Source organism: Vidua macroura, chromosome 3 (assembly GCF_024509145.1).
Source record: "Vidua macroura isolate BioBank_ID:100142 chromosome 3, ASM2450914v1, whole genome shotgun sequence".
NCBI classification, from domain to species: Eukaryota; Metazoa; Chordata; class Aves; order Passeriformes; family Viduidae; genus Vidua; species Vidua macroura.
In genome coordinates this window covers 20,958,584-20,983,921 of record NC_071573.1, presented here as the reverse complement: position 1 = coordinate 20,983,921, position 25,338 = coordinate 20,958,584, and the positions used below count along the sequence as shown (strand labels likewise).

Sequence of the window (25,338 nt, the reverse complement as noted above, 5' to 3'; positions counted from 1 at the left end):
AAAAGTTGGTAGCAGCAAAACAGATTATTTTTTGGACACAAGCAGAGTACAAAGTAGTGCTAGGTTGGCAATCAGGTTATGGTACTGGCTATAGCTTCTGAAGCCTTGGCTGACGGGGGCATAGCACACTCAGCAGGCAGTAAATATGTCCACTACACTGGCCAGGCACTGACCAAACAAAGCCTAATGGAACAGGAAGCTCTGCAAAGCAACTACTATTCCTCCTGCTTCCCATGTCTGCAAAGATGTTCTGGGATTTGAAGAAGCCATGGTCTGCCATGGATGACTACGAACAATTCTACTGAAATCATCAATTCACAAGAATAATCACATTTTAGTATGCCAAATTGAAGATCTTCTGACTTCTACAAAGCAGACATATAAAAAGGCCTAAGCACAACCATTCATTTAGTGACTGTATATTCATAATCTGTCTGAAACAGTAGGCTTCTACTGGAGGCAGCATGGCATGCCAGCTTCAAAGGTGAAGCCCTTCACAGCTCCCCTGTGTCTCAAACATAGCAAGAGACAGTACTTGGTAGTAAATGGGTAATATTCTATGGTTTTCCTCTTCCAGCTACCAGCAGAAAGCACAGGTAACAGACAGGAAATACCTCAAAGCAAACACATGTTTAATTTTCTCTTCAATTTTTTCTTCCATCAGTGAAAAACATACAGGAACATTCAAAACCAAAGAGCTCAGATCAGGTTCTTGTTATTCTCCCCTGCCTGTATGGGAAGGTTAAACGCAGTCACCGAACTCTGCATACCACCCTCAGTCATGAAGAACCCTCTGGCACAGCTCCCAGACCAGTAAAAAACGACCATTGCAGTCCCCAAAGCATGGAGCCTGATCCATTTAAGCAAAACAACTTCTAGTGACAGCTGGTTTTCTTAGCATATTCACGTCCGCGTATTTATCAGAGAAAAGCCCTCCAGGACAACAGTGTTTACTGCAGGATTATTTCTGTGAACACAGGGAACATAGCATTCACTGAGCAACAGCATTTCTACCCTAATATAGTTTTTTCTTAAAATGTGAACCAAGATGAACCCATTTTTATATTCTTTAGCATGGATGACTCACAAAAGAAAAAAAAAAATATAAATCGAATTTTTTCTCTTAAGAAAAAAGCCCAAAACCTTCTGATCCACATTCATGTGTAGTATGCTGACACAAACTTTTAAGCATTAATATAGAAATCAGCTGTTCAACCCTGAACTGATTCTTTGAATTTAGAGTCTAATGACTTTTAATAAATGGGAAACAAAGATATGATGGGCAGTTTTATTACAAATTTCCATCCCACATGAGTATCTAGTATACTGTCACTAGAAAGGCAATTTTGAACAAGATGCTTTGTACCAATAGGTTCAGAGCCACTATGAATAACTCATGGAAATGCATCAGAGACATAAAGGGTAAATATCCCAGCAGGTCCTTATCATACCTTAGAGCATGGCTGTGCCTACCTAGCTCAGCTGTATAACCCTCTTCTCAAGGCACAGCAGCTCACAGCAGAGGATGGAGAGCATCCTGAGACAAGTCCCCCACCCTGAGGTGGGAGGAAGGGAAGGATGAGCTGGGGACACTCGTGGATGCTGACAAGCACCAATCTCTCAAGTTGTGTGGTCAGTCTGTGTGGCTTCTCAGCTTACCACTTCCTACAGAAGTGTGCAGAAACTGTTTTCTATGATACTACAGTAAAGATACTAGCTTTTTAAAACAAATACATCTCATAAATATCTCATGCTTCCTTTTATTTGGTCTAATTTTGAAATAATTGAAAGTAACTGTTATTGGCATCTGTTTATTGATGTAATGCAATAAAAAGTCAGAAGAATTATTAAAACTATAGAATGCAAGCTTTTTAAGTGATTGATTTCAAATCAAGGAAACCTTAAAAGTTGCTGTTAACATGTTTTGAACAAATAGTATAGAAATGAACTTTTCAAATTAGCAATTCAAATTCTTTTAATGAAAGAATTAAACCAGGTATTATTATGAAGAGTTATTGATGAGATTTTTATAAATTAATAAAAGTAATTCCCATCCATAAATATGGGTTTGGTTAGTTGATTGTTAGAACTGCACTTGACAATCTTGCAGCCAGACATCACACCATACAAGTCAATAAAGCACCAGTATTGACTTGGATGATCCACAACTGCTCTCTACTGCATTTCTACCTGCTGCTTCAATATGTGAACCTTTTCAAGCCAACCAGTGTACTAACATCTTCACCTCAAACCTAAAAGGTGGACATTTCCCTGATTTTGGAAATCTCTCTTACAGAGTCTATGACAAAGTGCAGTCAAAGTCTTAGTATTATTATGTCTACTATCAATTTAAAAAAATAGAGCAAATGTGTTTTACAAAAACCCTTCAAAGCAAAAGACCTATATTCACATTTCTAGGACTCAAACTTGCTGACAAGATCTGTGGGTATATATCATTTTTAGAAAGGGCAATGCGGGAATGTGTGTTTATATGGCAGAGCACAAGAGCAATGAAACCTCCTGGGAAAGCAGGAGATAACTCACTTTACACAAACAGGCCCTTTTCCTCTTATTGCTCTATAAGCCTGAAATGTTATTTCATATGTCAGGAAAATGCTATTCCTGTTTGCTCATTCTTCCTAATGTGAACACATTTTAGTGTTAGCAAAATAATTGTGGGAATTTGGTATTTTTCACATTCTGTTGAGTTCTTGTGAATGTTATGTTGGGAACTATCAACTATTACTTGGAACACCTCAAAATCTGCTGCACAGAACAAAAACACTGGTAATTTGCTTACATGGCTTTTGTAGATCCAATTACTGTGAGCTGCAGGAAGGACCTTTATAAGCAGAACACAATTCAAATGTAACATGCCATGGCCTCAAGTCATTATACTAATCCTGAGGGCTTCTTGAAGCTTTTTATACTTTTGGCAAAAAATATAAAGAAGTACACATTGTTGCTTCAGTTCCCAAACACTGGGAAGTTAAATATCTAGACTGTCAGCCCCTGCTAAACACAGCAGAGATTGGTTTTGGGAAAGGACAAGAGAGAACTGAATGTTTGCTATTAAAGCACAATTTTACAAACACTGGAAACATACGCATACATTTTTTTCATGGCACATAAGGAGTAGCCAGTAGCATAAAGGGAGGTGCAATAGCTCACAAGCAACTTCAGTAATTATGCATTATCAGTACCTAGATACTGTGATGAAATGTTACAAATGCAGAAAGACAGATTGACTGAGATGAGTTAAATATCTCAACCTCAACACACAGATCATGTGACAAGGTGTGGCACAGAACTCCAGGGTTTACTGGCATGATTTTAACATGACTGCATCAGCTATAAATGACAAAAGCCATAAATACACCAGAATGTCAGATACATACCAATACCACTCAAATATCTTTCTGCTGTGATCGCTCTACATCACACATCTAAAATCAGATGCTCTTTAGGGCACTGAGAGAAAATGCAATACTTTTAGGAAGACAAAGACTTCCTTTGTATTGCTATTCTGCTAGGTAACAAGAGGTTAACATCTTTCTAAAGATACTGCTGAAAGTGGGAAAATACGCAACGTATTCATTAGCTCGTAGATGATTTAGACAGATATACCTGGGTGGCCTGAAACATACTTAACCATCAACATGTGACTACAGCTGGAAATACAATGGAAACTAATGCTAGCCCATTTGCTTTTAAGAGTTCAGAAAAAGAATCCTCTGGAACATAGAAGGATAATTACATATTTGATGACAATTGTTCCCTCAGCTGATGCTGACAAAAAGGAATGAATTGATGAAAAATATGAAAGGGTGAAAGCTACTAAATCCATTACCTGTGTGCTTGCACATGCACATGTAACCTACATTTTCTTAAAGTATCTCGGAAGTCTTATGTCTTTATCTAAGTCAAATTCTGGTGTTTATGTTCTAAACTGCATCCAAGAATTTATCTATATCAATACTCTGTTGATCAAAATGTCAAGATACTATGTTTCTTCACTCACACAAACTTTATCCCCTTAAAACTGTAGTAGTCAGTATTTCCCATCTTTTCTCTACACAGAACAGTCATCACCAGTTCAGAGGAAAGTCAACTGCCCTATTAGAAAAAAAACAACACATCACTGAAACAATGCTATACCAGTTTGGATGTGGTATACCTGAAAAGTCTAACACAGTTATTTTTAAGCATTACAAGACTTAGATACTGAAGACAAGGAGAAATATGAAAACGTTTTCAATTTCAGAAAAGGAAGAAAAGAGATTTAATGAAAACAGATTGATTTTTAGTTCCCAGTCTTCCATTTTAGGAGTAAAAATCCCTTTCTCAGCAAATTTGCCAACTGGTAAATGGACCAGTAAGGTTCAATGCTCCTAAAATGAAACATTCCAATATTCTCCTGAAAATAAGTAATTTATTAAGGCTGCAAATTCCAAAAGCATAGTTAACCAAACCCTTTAGCTTCTACAACAATAGTTTATTCAAATGTATTATGTTTATATAGAGAACTTACCTTCTCAAAAGAAAGAAAAAAGATTCCCCCCCACAAAAGCTATCACTATGTTGTACCATGGAAGGCGTTCAAAATACACTGCCACAAGGACAAACACGGTTTTCAGAGATTGTGATGCTATAAGAGTATCACATACAAACAGAACTAGCTGAGAGAAGATCTGTCATTTCTCCACCACACACACACTCAAAGCAACCAGTATAACTTTAAGCAATTTAAAGCAATAGTATATTAGTATTATATTACGATATAATATATACTATTATATATTATATATTATATAGTATTATATAATAGTATATCATATAATAGCACGTTATCATCTAGTATGTTATCACACATGTCAGGAAAAAATTGAAAAGTGCCAAGATGAAGTTGAATAAATATTCCAGAAAAAACCTCTCACTCACTGTTCAATACGAGGGGAGAGGTACAGCTTAGGAAAAACCTGAGTAGCTTCTGTATCCTCAAAACTAACGGAGAGAAGTGCAACATCTTCTCCAGGGTCTTCATTCACATCCTGTACGTAGAAAAGCAATATGAAATGGTAAATAACAAACCGAATTATTTAAATGCTTACAGATAAGAACTAGTAAGTCAAACATGAATTTATTTAGAAGATGCTTAAGTGAGGAATCTAAACTGGAACCACTGCAAAACAGGTTGCAAATTTATTCTTTCTTATATTGGCACTTTAATTTGGGACTTTAAATAAATATCTTGATCTGCTTAATTTCCTTTAATGTATCAAAATAAAATTACTGAGTTATGAAGTATACAGTACTGTAGTTCTTCAATTCAGTGAACTATAAACTTCAGCAAAGATACAGATTTTGTTTTTAATAATTCCTGGCTTGACATCAGATGCAAATGCCAAAAGATTTTTTAGAATGTTGTAATATCACTGAGTTATGACCACAAATTCTGTATTTGCTATTTTTCAAAGTAGTTTATGGTTCAAACTTTCTAGTGTATTGTATTAAACTCCTGTTGTGGATGAAAAACATTTTTGCAATTAGAAATTTATATCTAGAAGTCACTGTCCCCCAGTTTCCTGCAAATTAAACCTATGCATTACTTTCAGCAAAGTCTGCAGACTCCAGGAAAGTACTGTAGGAAAAAAAAGCATACTAAATACATGTTAATCTTAATGCATTCACAGTTGAGGTTTTCTTTATATCAGGACAATCAGTTACAGCTTTGGGATCATCTAGAACAAATTGTTTCTGGTTAGGACCTGACATCCCTCCAATTCATAAATCACATACAGTACCAATAAATGCATTTCTGCCACACACAACTTCATTTAAGCTCTTGACCTCTAGTTAGAAAGTAATGAGTTAGCAGCACAGTCACCTTCACTGACAGCAAATAATATGGTGCCACTTTCTGCTCACAAATAAATCTTCCAACATGTTTGTTCATATGTACATAGCAACTTGCCAAGATGCCTTTGTTCTTATCTATTTTGGAAAAATAGGAGAGGAAATAAGATATGTACTCAAAGTAGGATCAACATGGTGCAGAGTGCCCTGGTATGCTCTGTCCTACAGGCTGTGAGGAAGGAACAGGCAAACCACTTAAATATTCTTAGGAGGCCCTGCCCTGTGTGGGAAGAAAAAAAATTAAGTGACCACTGAGTGGTTTCAGGAAGGCAATCTCATGCCATTTGAAGCTCTGACAGGACTGGAGCTGTTAATGTCCAGAGAGACAAGCTGTGTACCAGCTATTACGTGCAGAACACTATATGCCAAGAAACTTAGCGATAAGCTGCAGGGAAGAATGGGTCTTAAAAAAGCCTAATTGTCTTAGAAGAAAAATGAGACAGAACTGACAGTGTTTTCTTAAATTCTGCCTTGGTGTGCAGCTCACTTCTGACAGATGAAAGAAAACTGTACTCTTAGAACTGCCTGTAAAATGGTCACAAGCACACTGTGGCTGGAGATCCGAGCATGGTTTTAACCCTAAGTCGCAGGACAACACTCCATATGAGTGGTAAGCACAAACAATAGCTGCTGTCCTGCTGTGATCAGTTTATGGATAGCATTATGGGATGTGGTTGCCTGTAACACCAATGGATAGGATCTCGTGACCCAAAATGTTCCCTTAAGTGTTACGTTTTTAAGTGGTACTATCATCTGGACTAGAGAAAATAGAACAGATTACAAAAGCTTTATCAACAAGATAAATAACAACAAAATATACCCAAGAGTACAATCTACCCTGACCTTTTCCCCAGTATTTCATGTATTTCCATCATTAAGGAAAAAAATTAAATAAGGAACAGCTTTCAATCCTGAACTGACTATAGTATTAACTGGCTTTTTCCCATTCATTTGCTAATTGTCAATCAAATGAAAAGAACTATTAAGAGAGATTGAACAGCAATGCTTTTAATGCTAATAACAATTTAAAAGATTTTATTTTAATGGGCATTCTTCAAGAGATGACAGGTACATGGAATAGTTAGGTTGATGAGAAGCTCAACATAACCCTGTGACGTCTACTTGCAGCTCAGAAAGCCAGCTGTATCCTGGGTCAGATCTAAGGCAGTGTTGCCAGCGAGACGAGGGAGGGGATTCTGCCCTCCTGCTCTGCTCTGCTGAGACCCCACCTGTAGTGCTGCATCCAGCTCTGCCACAGACAGTAAATCCCCTCTTTAGTCTTGCATTTATGATTAGTGCTAAAAGTAGATGTGCACACACAGCTTGACACCATGTGTAAGACCATTTTCTGGAATACTATCAGGTACTTACTGATTAAACAAAGTTAAAACAAGGAAACAGAAAAATCCAACTCCAAGACAGACTAGGTGAATGCCACTACAGCATCCATTAACACACACAATAATAGTATATTATATTTTCTCTGCTCACTAGTGAACTTCATATGAAGACTTGCGCCAGGGGAAAAAACCCCAAACAACCACATAAATCACCTCTGTATCTTTGCATGTTGAGCTGCAGTAAAATGAAATGTGTAGTAAGAGCAATAAATCGAGACACGATATTTTTCCATTTATAAAAATACACACAAAAAACGTGACTGCAACTCCTGCTGCCAGCAGAGCACCGTTATGTTCATACAGCTACTGTCCAATGCAAATCCATGTAAAGAAACTGGCATTCTTCTATAACTACCACTTTTCAAATGGATGCGTATCTTTAGCCTTGAGAAATGAAACTTGTTACTTAAAAAACACTCAAAACACAAAACCAGAATTCCTGTAGGTTTTAAAAGACACGAAGTGGTAACATTGTGAAGCTGCTCAACCTTACTGCTCAGGTGGCCACAGATTTACAACCAACTCCCTTGTATCTAACACCATGCCACCTATTCCTTTCAGGCTTTGCTTTGGAAGGCTTTTATTTATGGAAGAAGCTTCTTGCTAGAACTACATTCAACACTGGTATGTCTGTTAGAATTGCCGTTTATAAAACCAAACCAAAACCACATGTCTACAGATAAACTGTGGAAAACTTTTCAGCTAATAAACTTTTTTGATGTTGTCTGTGCCAGTTACAACTTAACCCCTTCAGTGATCTCTGTCCCGACCATCTATAGAAACCTGAAGTGATCAGGTGACAAGATGGAACCTTCTCATACCAGACCATGCCATTTGCCCAGAACAGGGGCTGAGATCTTTTCATTACACCACAGTGTCCAAAGGCAAATGCTGTTTTAATGCTTCTTATCAAACCCTGCACAGACAGCATCTTCCCTTTTCCTATTTCTGCACATGTATTTATATCAAAGAATAGACCAGATCTGAATAGAGCAGCAAAGTAAAAGTCACCTCTAGTCTTGTTTTTCAGCTGGCTTCAAAAGATAGAGTGACATCTAACTGCTTTGGCAATATTATACCCTTTTAGGAAAAAAAAAATAAAAAGAGACTGCGGAACTAAAGTCAGATTTCATTTTTTAGTATTTAAGCATCCATGCTTTTTCTTCTTATAATTTTTATGTAACTCAGAACATGATAGATGCTTTTATTAAACAAATTAATTTTATATTCAAGAAAAACTCATTTTGTAAGAATGCAGAATGCCAATTTCCTATAAATGTTAAATTCCAATGTTAGAACTGCCATAATATAAGTGCCATTTTATACTCACAGAACTTTTTCTACACAAGACTCCACAGAAGGCATTATTAAAATGAACTTCTAACTGAACAGAGAACACATCCTGGGCCACAGGAATTTTGAGGTTCAAAAACTGAATGTAAAAATGCTTGAGACCATTAGTTAAACATTTGATAATGCATACCTATTAATTTTTCCACAACAGTCTCCTGCCTGACAGTAAAAAAAAACCCAGCCTCTAGAACATTGCAATGGAAAAGATCCAACATAGATTTTCATGGTGCCTTTCTGCCACCTTGCTACTATGTCTTTTTTAAAAAAAATATTTTTCTCATTTATGAAAATGCCCATACAAATCAAACATGAAAAAAATGGATATAGCCCTTAACACTGAAAATAGTTTTCTTTCTCAAGAACTGCAAGGGGTTTCCTATGTTTACAGAATACTTTGCACAATGGAACCTCATCCTTGTCTAAACCTCCAAAGCAACGTGGTGAGAAAAGAACAACAATAAAAAAATCTAGACATTGTCAACCCATAGGCTTTTTTTCTATTACAGAAACCTAGCAACAATTTACAAAAATAAATACAACTTTTCATAAACAGAAAACTCATGGTATTTGATTTTAATTCTCTGTTTTTCTACTTAGCCAGTGCTGAGGAAAGGTTCATTAAGTATGCATTTTCAAAACTCAAGAACAAGAGACCATGTGAAAAATATAAATGAAGAACAGAAGAGTTGAAAATGGAAGTCTGAAGGCATTTAGAAATTTTTCTCCCATATACCTCATGGAAGGACTTTGAGTATCACAAAACTCCAAAGAAAAATTTAAAATTCTATTTCCAATTGTATCAGCACTGTGTTAACAGCCATTTGTTAGTTTTCATTTCTATTAATCTCAATTTACATTCAAATGTATGTTTCAATGTTTACAGCTTCTGCCTTTCCAAGATCCTTAATCTTTTTACAAAGTTAGTAGGAGATGTTTATGAAAATTTCCATCAAAACCACTTTAAATACACTATCCAAACGGCATTGTTTTCTCATATCCTACCTACTGTAATTGAAAACTGGGAATTTACTGGAACTGACAATTTATTATGAGTCAGATGGTTGATAGCCAGGCCAACCAAAACATCTGCTCTGCACAGTCACAACTGCTATAACCCATTTCCTTTTGTGCCTGGAGTCCTACCAAGTTGTATATTAGAGTTCCTTTTCCTTAAAGATGCAGAGTATGGAAAATCAGTTATTACTTTTTCTTCATTATCAAAAAAAAGATTTGCCTTGCAGCCTCTGATTAAAGTATTCTTTTGAGAGGAGGTATTTCTGTGCTTGGCACGCAAGTGCAATTCCCTGCCCCAAACTGTAATGTTTAAAGTGGCAGGTGACTTCTGTCTTGTCCTGGGCAGTAGTAGAACCTGTCTTTCCATGAAACTCAGGATGGGGGGGTATGAGACCAGGAGGAGAGCGTGAAATGGAGTGATGCACAGATCAAACATGTGGCATTGAGAGCCTGGCTTAGTGTGATTAACAAAAATAAGAAAAAAAGAAGCTTCAAATTTGGTAGAAAGGTTGGGAAAGTATGTGCAGGAAGAGTATCAGCATGCTTTGGGGAGGACAAGCAGCTTCTGACCCTGGAGACAGCAGGAAATAAGGGAGCTGAACTTCTGGTAAGGCTGTTAAGTTTGTATTATGGATATACACAGCAACTGGTGTGGGGATAAAAGTGAGGGAAGAAAGAGAACACAAACTGTTAAACTTATTGGATGTACCTTTGAGAAATTAGATGCCTCGCAGATGATTGATATTGTAGATGCCTCCCAACAATACGGTGAGGCCAAATCTGCTTCAGGAGGGAGGTTCCCAGTCCAAGCCAATTGCTCCTACCTCTTGCTGGAGGCTTCACAACTCTTCAATAACTGTTTTTGTGGTATGACTAATTGAAAGAATGAAAAACTCCAACAAATGGGGAAGGGATTGCTTAAAATAAACAAAGGATAAACTTACACAATGTGGTGGAGGTTGCTAGGGATGGTGGAATAGAAAGGCAGAATACAGATGAGAACAGAATGGAGTGAGGAGACCTTGATCTTAGCATCTGCAGCCAGCTTATACTAAGTGGGTCTTTCAGCAGACATCTACTTGCCTGTGGTACCTCTCAGCCCTACCAAGTCAGTCAGCTTCACTGAAGCTGAGCGTGAAATTTATATTTCAAGATCCTTTCTGAAAAAAGAAAGGTCTTCAGAAGATAAATGCATGAGAGTAACATGCATTCAGAAATTTAATTTCTTAGGGTCAAATTTAATTCATGAAATTCTGCATGACACATACCTGTACCATACTTATTAACAACTGATCAGAGAAGTATCTGGTTTTGAAGCTGAAATGTGAATTACACCAGAGAATACACAACACTGTTTGCTTCCTTAGTATTAACAGACCTCTGGCTTCAGAAGTGTTAGCAATGTTTGGCTTTTTCCCACCAAATGGCAGTGTGCAATAAAATGAAAATAAAGCACAAGCAACTTGTACCCTTATTGTGTAGCAGTTTCACTAGCTTTGATACGAGCAGTTCTCCCTATCTTTTCCTTTATCTAGTGGTTTTTTTTTTTGTTTTTTTTTTTTTTTTTTTGATAACAAAACACACTAGGTAAAAGCAGGCTAAGGAATGTGGAGTGGCAAATGAGACTGAGAAATCTGCTTCACTCTAGGGAGAATATTTAATCACTCCAGGAAATTCTTTCTCCTGTCTTCCAGGAAACCCACCAGGTCTGATCAAGGAGTGTTGATTCTTTAAATAGGAACTTTAATGAAAACAAAGGCAGTTACCTTGAGTGCACTGCTCATGGCATCAAAGCTTTCCATACACAGTCCCTCTCCCAAGGTAACAGAGCAGCAAACACTGAGCAAAGCACGTTTGAGCTTCAGTGCTGTTCTGATTTTAAAAATTACATGGAAATTGTAGCCTGGGAACAACTTTGTAAAATCTGAAAAGCAAGCTTCTAGGACAACATACTGGGTTTTCTTCATTAAACAAAATAAATCAAATAACTACTGAGCATTAAAACTACCAGCAAGTATACCACTTGGGCATCAGTAGCTGAACACAAAAAAAATGGATGTTACACAAACAGTGTGACATCCCAGGGGTTCTTTTCATTGTCATTGTTCAGGGTCTTCTTGTTCAACATTTACATATTAATTTGTTTTGTCTATACTCCTTTCTTTTGTTTTGGTCATGGTAATTTACTGCTACTTTAACAATATGATTGTTAAGAGTTAGGTACAGAATGCTGTTAGGAAAAGTGTAAGAAACTACAAATGGTTAGAAGGAAAGAATAACATTTTTGTCTGTGAAAATACATGCTAGATACAAAACCTTCAAGATTAATGAAATTTCAGACAATAAAAATTAATTTAGTTTGACAGCAGAAAAAGTTGTGGTGACACTTTCAGCACAACAATACTGTTTGCTTAGGTCTGAAAAACAATCTCAGAAAACACAGCAGATTTCTTCAACGGTCAGAAACATATTTTGGCAAGTTTGAGACTCAAATCTGAAATACATAATACAGGTGTGGCACAGTATAAAATTAATATGAGGTACAGTATACAATTAATATTTTTAAATTAATGTCAAGCAATCTAAAATGTTTCCACATATTCATTTTCACACACAAGAGATACAAAACATATTTGCAAACAAGGATCATTGTATCATATTGACTGAATCTAAGTCTTCACTTGTTAAGTATGTTTTGATGACACTACAGTAGAGAATATCTAATATTTTTAGAAGAGATTGGTATGTGAGATCCTGATGATCTTATATTTCAATTCATTCAATGACACTTCAGTATGAGTACATTTGCTCTACCTACTCCAATACCAGGTATCACATTCAGGTTAAAATAAAATTAAAACTCAGCATTTACAGAATTTGAAATACAGCTGGTAATAAATTAACTTTTGTTTAAAAAAAGAATCACAAAAAAGGAATAAATAATAGAAATCTAGACTGCTGGGTAGTAATCTCACATCTGGCTTTTCTGTGCATTCATAAAAAAGCAGTTTTGCTTCCTACAAAATTTAGGACATCAGTTTATCAAACACTACACAGGAGTGCTGCTTAATTTTTGTTTTGTTTCCTTCTAACCTAACTTGTAAGCAGACCACATAAATCATTAAGTTATTATAAAACACTACAGTTTTGCCATTAAGTAAATGACCCTGAGAGACACCCCATGCCCCATTACTCTGATGAAGTTTTGTAGGCAAGGAAGAGATTCCAATACCACCATGTCTTTCCTAGAACCTCAAGAAAAGCACCTGAAAGTTGACAGGAGCACCCACCTCTGCCATCACCAGCTCATAATGAGGTGAACAAAGTGTTCAGAGACTGCAAAGCTTAGTTTATAACTGTTCTGAAACAGCAAGCAGCAGTTGCATGCACTCAAACCAAGCAAATGCTGCCCTGTCTTGACAAACAGCTACTTCCTCAACCTGTATAGTTATGACAATTAAATATAAGCCCTGTTTTAGACTTGTTTTCCTGATAAAGATTTGGGGACACATAAAACCTGGAATTCAAATCCATCATTAGGATTTCACCAAGACTCAAAACTCTCCAGCCATCTCTTCAGTTGACTGGACCGCAACCTATTTAGAAAGCAATATTTGCATTCCTTTCCCCCATTTTACTGATTTCTCATCGCTTTAAAAATAGCAATGTCATTGCAGAGGCCAAAGAACAGTCATCTTGTGTCCACTGGAAAACAAAGTCTCCTAATAAATACCCCAGTACTTAACTAGATGACAAAGAAATCATTAATACAATTTTAAATAAAATAATTTTCTTGCTAAGCCAACCTTCTAATTGCTAAGTATGGCTTTTCTATACATGCATATTTATATGTGTAGATTGACAAAACAAACATAACAGATTAGTATACAGGGCTCATAGCTGAAAGATTCAGAGGTAACAATTATATTTGGGAAGAATATAATTTATTTGTACAAGCCAAGATTCTAGGTACAGAACTGACTCTTAGAATGACAGCACTAACTTAGAATGACAGGACACTAACAAGAGTACTGTTTTAAAGATAATTAAATAATTCATTGATACAAATAATAGATCTCACAAAAAAAAAGAGAGCAAAAGTTAAAATACTGTGAAAGAGACATCAATCATAAGTATTTCTGTAACTGTGTTGTGGTTGCAAGTCAGCAGAAGCATTTATTTTTTAAATCAATCCAACTTTTTAATAAAAGCTTTTCGCCCTGCTCTCCACATATTCTTCCATGTTCCTGGTTCAGTGAATATCTTTGCAAAATCAGAAATATTATAGATTACATGGGTCACAACAAGAACACCAGAGTAAAGCCATATCCTGAGCTACGTCTTCAGTGAACCAGGAAGTACCAATATGATTTCACAGATGAAAAAGTGAATAATCAAAGTGTAAGGTAAAAACAAGCAAAGTTAAACTTGTTCAGTGGTCTTTGTGGTCTTCAGTGGTCTTTCTAAACTTGTTCACTGCAGCTTAGCACTGCTGACCTGATTTAAAAATATGAAACATTTTCTTTAAAAAGGAAGTGTTAATATTAAAACTATTAACTGCTATGAGTTTTTTGGTCAATTGCTGTTTCCTGAAAATAACAGGAATGTTACTTATCCAAGTTCACAGGACTTTTGATTCACGAACTGCTGTTCTGTATTCCCATCTCAAGGATATATTTGTATTTCTTTTCCAGAGAATTTTATTATTCACTCAATTCACAAGCTATTATTATGTGTTTCCATTTCAAGGGTATAGTATTTTTATTTCTTTTCCAAAGAATTCTATTATCCCCTTGTCTCATTATTCCATTTATGTCTAATGGATCTTAAAAATAGGAGTGTGTGTCTGTGTGGGGCATTCTCTGCTTTGGACAAAGAATATGGAAGTCAGAGCATCCTGCCCCCTTGAGCCCTATTTACAAACATTCAGCTTTCCAACAAACAACATACTTGGTCTGCACACAAGTGTAAATGTATACAGATGTCACAAAGAGTAATAACTGTAATAAAAATAAAATTCTTGCAGTAAGAAGAGAAACACAGCTTTTCTCTTGTATTTCTGTGAAGGTGGATCCTGATACAGGTGAGAAGCAGGACACTGGAATGAGGGATAAAAGCTGTATTCGCAAAAAATGATTGTGACACTGGTATTTCAGAGTTCACATCTGTACTGCCGTGTAAAACAGGCACATAATGTGAGAAAAATTCACAGGGGTAGTCTCCTTCTATATACAATAAAAAAGTGACACTCAGTGACATGCTGTGTCAAGAGAGGTCTTTGGAACTTACAGTGTGAGACATTAACTCCTGTACTTGGGCACACAGCTCAGGTGAAGGCTGAATCATCTGTTGTTGTTTACCGTGCCCAAGACAGTGCCTGATATACGGGGTGTCCAGCTCAAATGTGGTCCCACTGAATTAAAGAGGTAGTTGCTAGAAAAATATATCATGTATTTCCAGATGGAAGACTGACTCCATCACTGACATTTCCCTGATTACTGACTCAGAAAAGATCACCACATCTTTTATCTGTTCCATCAGTGCATTCATCACCAAGTTAGGATGAAGAATTTGGAGAAGTATAGTTAAACTCTTATATGGTGTCTGCAGCTTTTCAATCTTTTTTCAATAAAAAAGATTAGAGTTCAAAGGCTACTAATATTGATACCACTCTTGAATTTTTAAAGTCTATCCTGACACTTTCTCTCATATCTCCTGTTCCAAAGTTCAGGGGATAATTTTCTGCAAATGCAACTTTTAATGCTGTCATAAGGCTTAAAGTCACCTGCATACACTCAGCTGTTTCAGCACAGCATCCCAGCATGGACAAATTAACAGAGAGTCCTGTTCTAGGTCTGATATACAGCTTTCTGACCATAAAATTGAGCAGTACATTTTTTGTCAGGGAGGGAGATCTGATTACATACAAGCAAAACTTGGATCACAACAAGAAAGTTTGAATTGGAAGCTTCTTACCCTGTTGTATATGAGAGAGAATTTTATTGCTTTATTTTTAAATTTTCTTTTTCTTTGAAGCAGTAAATTGAACACTACATTATTTTCAGAAGTTTTCTGAAATAATGCAGATTTGACGTTCAAGCTTCACAACTGATGGGATTTGCTGGATGATTATTGATTTGGCTCCACCTTGCAGTTATTAACAGTTAAGAGTTCATGGGGACACACCAACAGTAGTAACTCCTCTACTTCCGCCTTCTTCATGAACCTCAGCTTCCCTACAGGGAACAATTTCAAAACAATATAGTCCTTTACTTGCCTTGCATGTACACCTATAGCAGGGCTCACTATGATACTTTTTTGGAGACAATATTAAGCATTTTTTAAAAAAGCTTAGGGAAAGTGCAGAATTGGATGTTCTTTTAAAATAGCATGTGAAAATCAAAGTAAGTGCCAGTTAAAATCAGAGAAGTCAATACTTAAGATGCCATTGTAAAATAGAACAGATTAAACATATGATGTAAATAGTAATGTTTAAATTCCTATATATATTATTAAACTGTAAATCTGAAACTATCAAGCCTTTTCTACTAAGAAGCCACATAGAAAACAGTTGTGTCTTATCAGTGACAAAACTGCAGTCAACAGCATTTTAAGGATCAAGGGAGAAGGAAGATTCAAGTCACATGCATTCTGGAAACTCTCTGAAATTGCCAAATTCAGCTCAATTTTTCTAATTAATCTTTCCACTCTCAGCAACCTGATTTTTGCAAATCTATGTAAAATTCTACCATCTTGATATCTCACGTGCAATATTCCTTGTTTTTTTTCATTATGTCATTTATCTAGAAATGAAGTGTCTCATCTTTTATTTCTAGGGTTCAGACATAATGCTAGAAGCTTATCCTTTCTTGTCACTTTCTAAGTATTAAGAACAGATGAGATGCTGGCCCACTGTTTCCACTCTGTATGCAGCACTTTGCAACAGTCACAGAAGAAAACCATCTACATACACATTCTACCCCAACCCTCACAACTACCCAATACATCAATTTTCACATCCTTGGGAACAGGAAATATACTGCGGAACGCAGGAAACTACTTGAAGCTTGGTATCACCTCTAGCTTCAAATAAACACATTGAGAAACACTGCTTTAACTATAAATATAGGTCAAGTTTTAGCCATCAGAGAAAAGTCTACAAGTCCACTCTAATTAAGCCTGAATACATTAAACAAAACCACTAACTGTTTGGAGCATGTTCCTTTTAAGGTCTACAAGTCAGAGTCTCCTGTTAGAGTCACAACTCAACTGGCATACAGTCAAACAACATCACATAGGGAATCCAGTTCTAGATACAGACATCTACACAGAATCAGTTCAACACCACACAGAACCAGTTCTAATGTAAGATCTTGTAAATTTAGGGAACATCAAGACTTAGAACTGTGAGTGTTGTAATAGAAATACACTGTGTATTTTAGCATACAAAAATAATTAGGAGCTATCCATGAAGCATGTAAATATTTTTTTTGTCCTTACAATAAAAAGAATTGCTAGTCATCAATACTGAAAACCAACACCACCTCAGTTTTATTTTATAGCTATGCAAAGAATGGACCTTCTTTTACATTAACTTCCCACTCCTGCAGCCTAAGTAGCCATGGGATGAATCTAAAAATTCTGCTAGAGAAGCTATAGCCATATGTTTCTGTTATGTGCAGTTCATTAGCAATATAACAACTCCTGTTTAAGTGAAAATTCTAATAGACTTGACTTCTTCAAATAAATCTACTACATTTTCATTTTTATTTGTAAAAGAAAGGAAAAAAATTCATTATTTACTTTGAAAACTGTTCTAAACTTATGGTTACATTCCATATTTACCTATGCTTTAAACCCAATAAATGTCACCTTAATCTTAGCATCACTGAAAACAGTAAATCCAGCAAAATAAATCAACCTGTCCAGAAATACAACCTCAACTCACACCTGTTTCATTCTACAATCTAAACAAAGCTTCGCAGAGTTACACTGGGAACAGACGCTCATTTCTGTTCTGCTGGGTACTTCTTTCAAATGTGTATCTGTTTGTTACAATAAAGTTTATAGTATTTTACTTCTATTGTTTTCAAACAATTAAGGAGTAACACTGACTGCAACCCATGGTAAAGTGACCTGCAGCTGAGTATGTTCAAAGACAGCATTTTGAGAGAAGATGTAACAATTTATTTATGTTCACATTCCTTTGCACGATGCTATCATTGCAATGCTAAAACTCTTTAGAAATAGCCATGGCAGATACAGGTGCACCTACCCGTATGTACGTATACAGGTTCTTTTCAAAGAAGTTATGCTCTAGTTACCAGATGGACACTGCAGTAATTAGCTCAAATGAAACAGAAGTGAAGATCTTTCCATTCTCTCACTCTTTTACTGCTTCATTTGGGATTCACACTACAGTCTTGTCAAGTTCTGACCTTTCAGCCCAGACAGTTACTCACGTCATGAACACAAACTTCCCCTTAACTATGAAGCTCAAGACTTCTCTCTCTCCATGCAGCTTTGTTAACTGTTTGGTCTGCAACAAAAGCTACTCCTTTGATTTATACTTGGCCCCACAGCAATCTCCAGAAAGCTCTGTCAAGACCAAGCCTTCATTTCTTTTGATTGGTCCCCAGACTCCTTGGGTAGTATTAAACAGAAATTGTTAATATTCTTTGGAAATAACCGTTGCCCTGGCTCCACACAGGCTTTTCAGCCCCTACAGTCTGTGATAATCAAGATCAAAACTTCTACAACCTTCACAGATTGCCAGCAGGTCTGCTTCTGAAAGTGCTTTGCATCCGGGCTTTAACACTCTCCCAATGTTATCAATGGCAACATTTATATATACATGAAAAGAAACTTCCGATATTTTCCTTCTCGTCCCTAAAAAATTATGCCATTCTCTTTTGTCTTCCTCCACATTCAATTCCTCAATATCGTTAATTAACTGAAAGGCTTCTTAAAAGTTTTTGTTTGGTTTGGGTGCTGCTTTTTAAAGTACATTTCTTTATTTTATTTCCATGGCATATGGAAACAGATGCTTCAATTCCTTAAGCTCCTTCAGCCTGAAATATAAACTGGCTACTTAAACACATCCATCTTGGTCTTCCCTCAGAACAACTGCACTTACTTGACATTAGTTTGTCTTAAGGCTGTGTCCAAACAGATGTGCGTATGACAAGTGGTTATTTTTTTTCCATTTAATAAATATAGAAAAGATATTGTTTCCCACTAGGATTAGGAAACACCTACAGATTTCTATCTCTTTTCTTCCCCCAAAACTTTTATTTTCTTCATTCTGAGAGGAACTTAAACCCCACTGCATTAATCAAGCATAGTGTTCCCACATTAAGAAATACTCTCTGCAGGTATTTTTGTATCTATGAAATTGAAGATGCTTTACATTAAAACTTTAATCTTCACAAGGTTACTGTAATTATTAGTTGTACTATAATAACTGGTTTTGTGGCAACCACATGTTTGCTGCTCTACTGTTAAAAGAAGAGCAGTCCCTTTCATAACACTTTACTATCTGGAAGGCAGATGTATAAAGATATCAGGAAAGTCCAGAGACAAAATGAAACAGCCCAGTTTTTTTCTTAATGTTTGTTTGCTTTGTATTGTAATTGACTCATTTTTTTATAGCTCTCACAACAAATTACCTTAGAACAAGAAAAGGAACTAAATGAAGGCCATTCTTTGTCGTAGCCAGTTTCACTGTGGAACACACTGAAATGTGAGGTACAGTTATTTAAAAAATGGAGAGAATAGAACAGACACACTCTGACACTGATGCCACATCTCCTCAGGAAACTGAGCTGAAACTACAACTAAATGAACAACTTGGTTTATCTGAAATATGGTAGGGAAACCCTTGACATAAAAATGCATAAAGAATGCCTTCATGGAAATGTGTTCAAAAGATATCAGTAGTATTTCATTCCTTCTAGAGGTTATCACTTCCAATTGAAAGCCATTCTTGAGAAGGAAAAATGGAAATTGCTGTTGTTGTATGGGTAGATAGATGTACAAGACGACTACGATGGGTATTTGCAGCAAGTCCATTATATGCTGTACTTAAGGTTCAATAAACCTGGAAAGTGGAGGCTCAAGATTGATGGTGAAATGACCATTGTTTATATAGCTCCTCAGAAAAAGTCATCCATTCATTCTCTGAGAAACAATTTAAGACAAAATGTTGCTTTGATTAACAGGGAGGTGACAAAACAGAACAGGGGGTAAGTATGAGCTATAAAAGTTCAAAAAAAGTTCTATAAAAACTCCTCATTTGAGAAATATAATAATTTAGATTACTCTTCATTTAAATTACCTTTGAAAACAGAAAAACTGGATGTCTATTAGGTGAAAGAAAAATGCAGAGTGGGCACAGACACTTCTAACGCTCATCAGTCTATGATGTACTCCTTGAACAAAGCAGATGAGGTCTTATCTTACTGCTTCTCAAAGAAAACTAAGATACCACTATTGAAAAGTTTATTTCCTACCTACTTACGTTGGTAAAGAGCCACTCACTACCAGACTTTACCAAAGGTGCTACACCTTATATAATATCTCAGAGTCAATAACTGTCCCCTTGTCTCAGTTCAAATAAAACACTTTGGTGCACTATTCGTTAACATGATTAACATAATTCAAATCTGAGAAACACTTTGTTGCACTATGCTTACATGAAGAGACCTTTCTCTAAAGCCCTATACTTTGTGACCTGGTAACTTAATTACACACAAACTGCTAGTGGACTAATTGCCAAAAACATAGAAACTTGTGTTTCCTTTAAAGATAAGAGACACTGTATCAGATTAGATTTTGAAATAGGCAAAATAAGAGGAACTATTCTGCTGAGTCTTCATGGTACAGAAGTTCATTTCTAGTCATAGTCTATGATTTTTCCACCAATTTCATATGAAATATGAAGTGATGCCTCTCTTCCTCTATCATATTTTCAACGGCAAAATGCATTATCCAGAACAATGACTGGAACCACAACTTAACTGTCATGACATTGTAGACAATTCACATAATGCACCCACTCCTCAAAATTTTTTCAACATTTCAATATATCAACTATTTTTTATATATTCTGTGATGCTTGTGTTCAACTATGTCAGCTAAAAAAAGGTTTATTCTTAGCAGAATATGAACATTCCCAGTGACTTAAACACTGTTGTTCAATCTAATATAGAGAAATTATTGTTAATGCCAGGTCCAATAGGAGATCCTTTTTCTTGGCTGTAATTCTGGAGGGACCTTAGGTAATGGAATCAAAATCTTGAGCTTTAAACAAGTACTGGCACAAACCTAGCTGCAGTAACCAGAGCAACCTTAAGCAATGTTGTAGTTACCTGGTGTCTGCTCAATAGACTATCTTTTTTTTGAGCCTCAGGCAGTTGGTGAATATATATCTTTGCATTAATTCCCAGTTAAACTTGATTTTAATTAAATAAACTTGGGACGTTCTTGTCCTCACCACAAATGATGTGCCGTATTATTCTAACAAAGAAATTAAGTAGATATTTGCCAACTCTGATAAAATCCTTGTTAGTGGATATCACAAATAAAGTAACTACTGAGCTTCAGTTTTACTTGCATTATAAATTATGTCACTTTATGTATTTTGAATTGCTGAAAAAATTCTGTCTTCATATTTTATCAATGCCTAGATTTTTTTATTTTATTTACACAAGGGAAGTTAAGTATCTTCCACATTTCAGCACCTGAAAAAGTAATGAAATGTGGTCTGAGGGTATCCAGCTCTGATATTGAGTTACCTTCATTAATTATTAAAGCTCAAAAAGAAAGGTAACAAACTTCTGACACTGTTACCAACAGTAAGTTAGGCATACTAAGACTGATCTGCTTCAGAACCTACAGCGTTGTTCTGTCTGAAAGACAGCACTGAGACCATAATCAGAAAATAAACAGGTCTTAAAAAACATACATTCTCTACAGGCATAGAAAAACTCCAAGGACTTTGCAAAGAATACTCCAGGTATGATTAATAAACCTTCCAATACTGACTCTTAAAGTCAAGATACCTTATTTGTTATGCTTTTCACTTGATTAAATAAACAAACCTTATTAATTAAATAAATTCCATATAAGGAGGGTTTTGTTCCCATTGACATACTGGGCCCAAGCAGGTTCCAGCACAGTTCAGAGCAGGCAAGAAAAAAGATGAAAGACACTGTCTTCAAAAGAGCATGAAATACTGTGGCATTAATCAATCAGACTTCTGGAGCTAGGGTTTGAGCTCTATGTTGAGAAAACTTGGCAAATACAGAGATGATAATGCCAGGTTTTGCATTCTTGTCTGAACTGATGCTGAAGCCATCAGCAATCCTGACACTGGTAAAAGCCACCTCAGCACTGGAAATAGCAATGATTGTGTAATAAATAGTTGGTATCATAATAAAATTTCATGAGTTTCTTAAGTGCTGGATTCTTCATAGGGTAGCCAGAGGAGGCACGAGGCCATTCCTGAACTCGATTTTGGTTTGATCAACCTGACAGCACAACAGCTTGAGCTGTCATTTACACCTAAAGATCTGAATGCTCACTTGTCAATGTCAGCAAGAAGAGAATGACACCTAAGTCTCACCACTGAATGCTTACTTCATGCTAAATTAATTTGATGCCATTGCTCACGTGGATACACTTGAATATAACTTCCACTGTCTTCTAGTTAATTTTGACATATTGAACTGACATTAAATAATTTATATAAAGCAGCACAAAAGCATTTGGAAGGTACTTATCATTCAAAATATCTCTAGTCTTGAATGTATACATACGTACACTTTAAGTTAACAGTAGCAATTGAAACTATTACTTTAAAAGGACTAAAACAGTATTTAAAAGATAACCTATGACTAAAGCAAAAAATGTTTCAAACAGTAATTAAAAACTTTTTCAGTTTGTTTGAAATTAATAAATTTGCTCATTTTCTCTCTACCTCCAATGTTGCTGTATCAAAGGACATTACTTGAAGACTTAAAAACTGAATGACAGCTCCTTAAATTGCATAAAGTTCAACCATGATAAACAAATACTCAAATGGACAAAGGTTAGCACACAGAACAGCTTGTACTCACCTATTAATAAATACTATATTAAATTTAGGTTGACAGCCGCAGCTAAATTAGCAGATGAAGTAATTATTGTATTTGATACTCCACGGCTTAAAAATCACAACTACTGGAATCTATTTTTGGTCTGCCACTACCTTACTCTAGCAAAAGTTCATATACCAGTTTCCCAATTTAAAAATGTGGAGATTAATAAATCTTATCAGTGATGTTACAGGGCTTAAGTCAGTATTTCAAAACCTTTTGATTCTGACTGCAAAGTTCTCCATCAATGCTGCAGAAAGGAAACTTATTAATTCCTTTAACTGCCACCAACTGACTTGTGAACAAGAAAAAAATTTCAAGTTGCAAAAGCATTTCCAGTATCAGAGAACTATCACTGGCAACATAAAATTCTTTTAATAGAAAAAGAATGAAAGAGTAATTCATTTGATAAGCCAAATTTCAGCCTGATGCTTTCACAGGAATAATAAATCTCTAAAACCAGGATTCATAATATTGATGCAGAAATACTGAGACAAACTCAAAACTATTAATGGTGCAAAAGACACCACTTCAAATGCTTTTACCTGTCTGAACGAGTTTTGCTGCTTTGACACACCTACAATTCTTGTATATATTTATCCCTCAGAAACACAGAACAAGCACATAACACAAAGAGGCCTTTATATATAATGCCATATAATTATCCTTTACATTTCAGATGGTTTGAAAATCTGTGTTTATGAATATAGTTCTGTGATCATGATCCTGTTGACTTCAATGAGGGCAGAGTCCACCTCATGGAATAAAAACACAATTGTCTCTTGACTGGTCTGAACTGCACCAATTGGGCCAATTAGACCAGCCTTTCCATAAAGGTATCCGAAATATTTGTTTTGAAAAAATTGCACGCAACTAGTTTCATAACAGGAGACATAACACTTCTTGCCTTGATCACTTTCCAGCATCATAAACCTCTGCTTTTTTTCTAACACAAACACAGGGAAGTGAAACTACCAGCTAGTCCTTTCCCATAACATGAAATATAATGAAAATTTCTTTGAAAAACAGGGAAGAAAACCCACCAACCATGAGGTATACACCTGCTCTTCATTATAGCCAAAACTCTAGTTTAAACCTAGAAATCAACTATTTTTCAGGATAGTTGGGTACGTCAGTGATTTGCTTCCAAATGCAAGTGACTTTTTTTCATTAGTGACTAATCAGTTACTCTGTGTAACTGTACTATTGTTTTCAGTATTTGTGTAAGAAAAACTGAGAATCTAGATTTAGCAAAGCCACACCAACCTTCCAAAAAGTAATATGGCAATTTTCATTCTATACTCTGTAATTATCTATAAATATATTGCTTTGTAGGTTTTATTGATAGAAATCTATGTTTTACATCTTGTATTTGCACCATATCTAACTTTCAACAAAACACACTGCAGGAAGAATACAATAGAAAGAAGTAAACTCTACTCTCATTGCTCTAGTTCTTTACAGAAAATAATAAAAAAGAACAACCAAGAACAACCAAGAAATAATAAAAAAGAACAACCAACAATAGAAAGAAGTAAACTCTACTCTCATTGCTCTAGTTCTTTACAGAAAATAATAAAAAAGAACAACCAAGAAAAAATTATTCCTTGTACTGCTCTGAAAATAAAAGCACACATTACGCATAAGTTCATTTATTGAAAAGTTGTTTACCTGCTTTTCAGCATGTAAATGCTTCCAAACCACTGAATAGCTGTGCAACCAATAATTTGTTGTAGAAAGAAATTTAAGACTGCGGTAAGAATCAAAACATTGTATCAATTTGGAAATTTATTCCACTAATAAGTTTTAAATATTTGCCCCTTGTTTTATATAGGAAAACCCAAGAAATTATGCCCTCTCAGCATCAAAACTAATCTCTTTAAGAACCTCAGTGGAAAAAAAATATAAAAATTGTTCTTCCAGATCCTTCACATTGATAATCTCACAGTGACACAACGAAAGAGAAGACACTGGTGCTCACTCCAAGGCTTTAAAGCTATTTGGTAATATATCAAAATATATATTTGTAATATACTGATCTGTGCACCACCCATGGACAAACAGGGATGCAAAAAGCACATCCTGTCCTGTTCTTGTGCTCCACAGTTGTGGTCACTTAAAGGTGAGTTTGAGAATTTTGGTATTACTGCTACACTTGAAAAGGAAATATACTGTTAAAAATGTAATGCAAATTGAAAAATAGTGCCTATTCACTTTTGAACTTATTTTATGATTTCAAAATCTTAAAATAAAATGTATCATTTTCCCACCCTAGACATCAACACCCAGTAATTTGTCATCATTCTCATAAGAAATACAAAACATATTGAAAAACAATAAATAAACATTTTGCTAACAGTTATGTTTGTACACAACCAGGTTAGAACTGCACTGAAAAACTCTTATCTTCATATGCAAATTCTTGGAACACACACATCATCAAGTTCTTTTACTTTTTCTTCATTTTACAGGCAAGCTTCTAAACAAATGCAATTGATAACAGTCTCTAACTGTGGTGG

The 25,338-nt window shown here is 35.7% G+C and overlaps 1 protein-coding gene across 2 annotated transcripts in view; it reads right to left on the bottom strand.

Moving 5' to 3' along the window:
- BABAM2 (BRISC and BRCA1 A complex member 2) overlaps window positions 1-25,338 on the bottom strand; it is a 163,288-nt gene that overhangs the window by 70,412 nt on the left and 67,538 nt on the right. For both annotated transcript variants that reach the window (XM_053972892.1, XM_053972891.1), the window contains exon 7: window positions 4,942-5,051. In XM_053972892.1, the coding sequence (XP_053828867.1) occupies window positions 4,942-5,051 (110 nt within the window). The remainder of the gene's footprint in view (window positions 1-4,941; window positions 5,052-25,338) is intronic.